At 40.7% G+C, this 3776-nt stretch overlaps 1 protein-coding gene across 2 annotated transcripts in view; it reads left to right on the top strand.

Moving 5' to 3' along the window:
• Window positions 1-1043: 1043 nt before the first annotated feature.
• Window positions 1044-3776, top strand: part of gata2a (GATA binding protein 2a) — a 28107-nt gene continuing 25374 nt past the window's right edge. The window contains exons 1-3 of one of the 2 annotated variants that reach the window (XM_062044790.1): window positions 1044-1227; window positions 1373-1726; window positions 3109-3680. In XM_062044790.1, coding sequence (XP_061900774.1) covers window positions 1498-1726; window positions 3109-3680 — 801 coding nt within the window. In that variant the 5' untranslated portion in view covers window positions 1044-1227; window positions 1373-1497. Of the gene's footprint in view, window positions 1228-1372; window positions 1727-3108; window positions 3682-3776 lie in introns of both variants that reach the window. The other variant, XM_062044798.1, reaches the window with a different exon arrangement.

Here is a 3776-nt window from a genome sequence, read left to right on the forward strand (position 1 = left end):
CGGTTTTCAAATTTCCACAATTTCCACATTTTTATTTTAAATTTAATAAACCTCCCTTTTCCAAAGTTAAATTTTTTTTCGGGATTTTCCAAAATTCCTGCTTTTTCAAAGTCATTTTTTGAACTGGAAAAATTCCCGGTTTTCCCGAAATTCCAGGAATTCCGTATTACCATTTGTCAATCCAACATGTTACTACTTCAACATTTCTCGACCGATTTGAAAAATTCCAACACCAACCATTTCAATTCATTCAGACCATTTAAGTTTTCTACCATTTTCCAAAAAATTCCCGATTTTCCCGAAATTCCCTAATACCATTTACTCCTTCAACATTTCTTGCCCGATTTAAACAATTCCAACACCAACCAATTCAGCTCATTCATGCTTCTAATAAAAAAAATTTAAATCCCGCTTTTCCCCAAATTCTCAAATTTCCAGGAAGTTCCCATTGAAATGAACGGGACATTTATCCAAGTTGCGCAATTTTTCAACCAATTCAAACCATTCCAACACCAACACATTCCACTCATCCTGGACATTCAAACTAACACTTTCCCAAGTTCCAAACCACATTCCAGTTTTCCTGGAAATTCAAACTCTTCAACATTCAAACCATTTTTACATTCAAACTTTTCTTATATTCATACTACATCCTGTCAGCATTTCAGTTCAACTTCAGCATTGGAGCATTCACACGCAATTCATTGAGGAATTGCTTCTTCTAGTTCAATAATCCATCCATCCATCCATTTTCTACCGCTTGTCCTTAATGTTATTGAAATATAAATTGTATTAGAACATGTTAATATGTTGGTTGACAATACAGCCGCGTCTATGTGCGGAATTCCATTTTCTAAATAATCATATTAGTTAGGATCAGCAAGTATGTTAAACGTCTGTCTTAAAGCGCTAAAACGATTATCATTGTCGCCATTGTGCAGCTTGCGGAGAGACAGGAGATATTACACCGCTGATTGAGAAGTCTTTCACTTCAATTGGCATAAAAAAAAAAAAAAAAAAAAAAAAAAAAGAGCCAGGACGCAGGGAGCCAATTGCGGCGGCGCGGCTCGCCATTGGCTGAGAGCGAGGCCCCGCCCCCCTGCGGCTTGATATGGGAATTTACTGGCGCCAGTCGCGTCAGTCCGCGCCACATCTCATTAATGATCCCCGGCAGCGCGACGATCACACGGCCGACACGTCCAGCCTCAAACAGCTGATCGACAACAGGTAGCCACAAGACACCTTTTGTCTGCTTTCATTTGTTTTAGCTGGGAGAAAACACTTCTTTGATTGACTTATTCTAGTGCGCCTGCGTCATTACGCAATGTTGATTCTGTAATCATTCTTAAAGGTTATGATTTCTTCCTTCTAGATAAGCCGGCGAGGAGAAAAGAAGACTGAGGATTCTATTGGTGAATTTAAAGCGACTCAACGCGGGGAGCGTATATTATTATCAAGAGGATTAAACTTCCCCCCCCACTGGAGGGCAAACATACCATGGAGGTCGCAGCGGCAGATCAGTCTCGGTGGATGGCGCACCATCACGCCGTGCTCAACGGCCAGCACCCGGACTCGCACCACCACAGCCTGGGCCACAACTACATGGAGCCCATGGCGCCTTTGCTGCCCCAAGACGAGGTAGACATGTTCCTGAACCACTTGGACTCTCAAGGGAATCCTTACTACACCAACTCCCGGGCGAGGGTTACCTACAGCCAAGCGCACGGTAAGATGCGCCCATTATTTTTTTTTTTAAATGACACATTATTCAATATTTTACTCGTTTTTATATGCAGAAAAAAACCCACAATTATTCCTGCAGTATGGGTAAAATGCGCTGATTTTTAATTGCATATTTTAAAATATTTCAGTCGTTTTTATATGCAGAAAAAAAACCCCAATTATTCCTGCATTATGGGTAACATGCACTAATTTTTAATGGCATATTTTCAAATATTTTAGTCGTTTTATATGAAGGAACAAATTCAACTAATTTTCCTGCAGTATGGGTAAAATGTGATTTTTAATGACATATTTTCAAATATTTTAGTCCTTTTATATGCAGGAAATCAAAAAATATTCCTGCAGTATGGGTAAAATGCACTAATTTTTAATGGAATATTTTCAAATATTTAAGTCGTTTTATATGAATGAAAAAATAAAACAAATATTCCTGCAGTATGGGTAAAATGCGCTGATTTCTTTAATTGCATATTTTCAAATATTTTAGTCATTTTATATGAAGAAAAAAACAAAACAAATATTCCTGCAGTAAGGGTAAAATGCGCTGATTTTTTAATTGCATATTTTCTAATATTTAGGTCGTTTTATATGCAGGAAAACAAACAATATTCCTGCAGTATGGTAAAAATTAGCAGATTTTTAAAGTGCACATTTTCTAATATTTTAGTCGTTTTATATGAAGTAAAAAACAAAACAAATATTCCTGCAGTATGGGTAAAATGAGCGGATTTTTAAATTTCATATTTTCAAATATTTAAGTCGTTTTATAAGCAGAAAAAAACAAAAAATATTCCTGCAGTATGGGTAAAATGCGGTGATTTTTAAGAGCGTATTTTCATATATTTTTGTCATATGCAGGAAAATGATGCGCCCATTTTTTTTATATGACATATTATTCAATATGTTAGTCGTTTTTATATGCAGAAAAAAATAGAAAAATATTCCTGCAGTATGGGTAAAATGCACTTATTTTTAATTGCATATTTTCAAATATTTTAGTCGTTTTTATATGCAGGAAAAAAATAACGTCGGTGACATTTTCCCTGTGTATTGAGCCACATAAAAGGAATTTGTATGACAGCCAAAGGAAAGGGAAGTGTGTCATTTAACCCTCTCTGCTCGGGCAGGGAGAGAGAGAGAGACTTCCCGGATATAAAATAAAAAAACCCGCAAAATTCCCTATTAACAACCTTACTCGGAGGGCTGCAGCTGGGAAGAAGACACTTTTTTTGTTTAGGCGTTCTGTTATTTAAGATTGTAACTTTGAGAGTGCGTCATAATTCATCAGGTTTTTTGGATATACAATTTCAATGCAAAAGTTTGAAAAAAAAAAACCCCGGACAAATAAGATATTTGCAATTGCAGCTCGCCTCACTGGGAACCAGGTCTGCCGGCCACACCTCATCCACAGCCCCGGCATTCCCTGGCTGGACCCCGGCAAGGCAGCCCTGTCCGCCGCCCACCACCACAACGCATGGGCGGTGAGTCACTTCAGCAAACCCGGCCTGCACCCGACCAGCTCCGGCTACCCCTGCAGCAGCAACACCGGCACGGCTCCGGTGTCCTCCCTCACGCCGGCGAGCCACTCCAGCCCGCACCTCTACAGCTTCCCCCCTACCCCGCCCAAAGACGTGTCCCCGGACCCGGGCCCCACCTCCCCCACCTCCACGTCGACCAGGATGGACGAGAAGGAGTCGATCAAGTACCAAATGCCGCTGTCGGACAGTATGAAGATGGAGAGCTGCAGCCCGCTGCGCGGCGGCTTGGCCTCCATGAACGGCCAGGGCCAGGCCACGCACCACCCGATCCCCACCTACCCGGGCTACCCCCTGCACACGCCGCATGAGTACAGCGGGAGTCTCTTCCACCCCGGTAGTCTGCTCGGCTCGTCGTCCAGCTTCACGCCCAAATGCAAGAGCAAAGCCCGGTCGAGCTCAGGTGAGTCTAGCGAGTTTGTTTTTTTTCACGCAAAAAAAATAAAAATAAAATTATAACTTTTATAATATAAAATATAAGTGATAAAATAGTTTGTT

This window comes from Entelurus aequoreus, linkage group LG01, assembly GCF_033978785.1.
Source record: "Entelurus aequoreus isolate RoL-2023_Sb linkage group LG01, RoL_Eaeq_v1.1, whole genome shotgun sequence".
NCBI lineage: Eukaryota > Metazoa > Chordata > Actinopteri > Syngnathiformes > Syngnathidae > Entelurus > Entelurus aequoreus.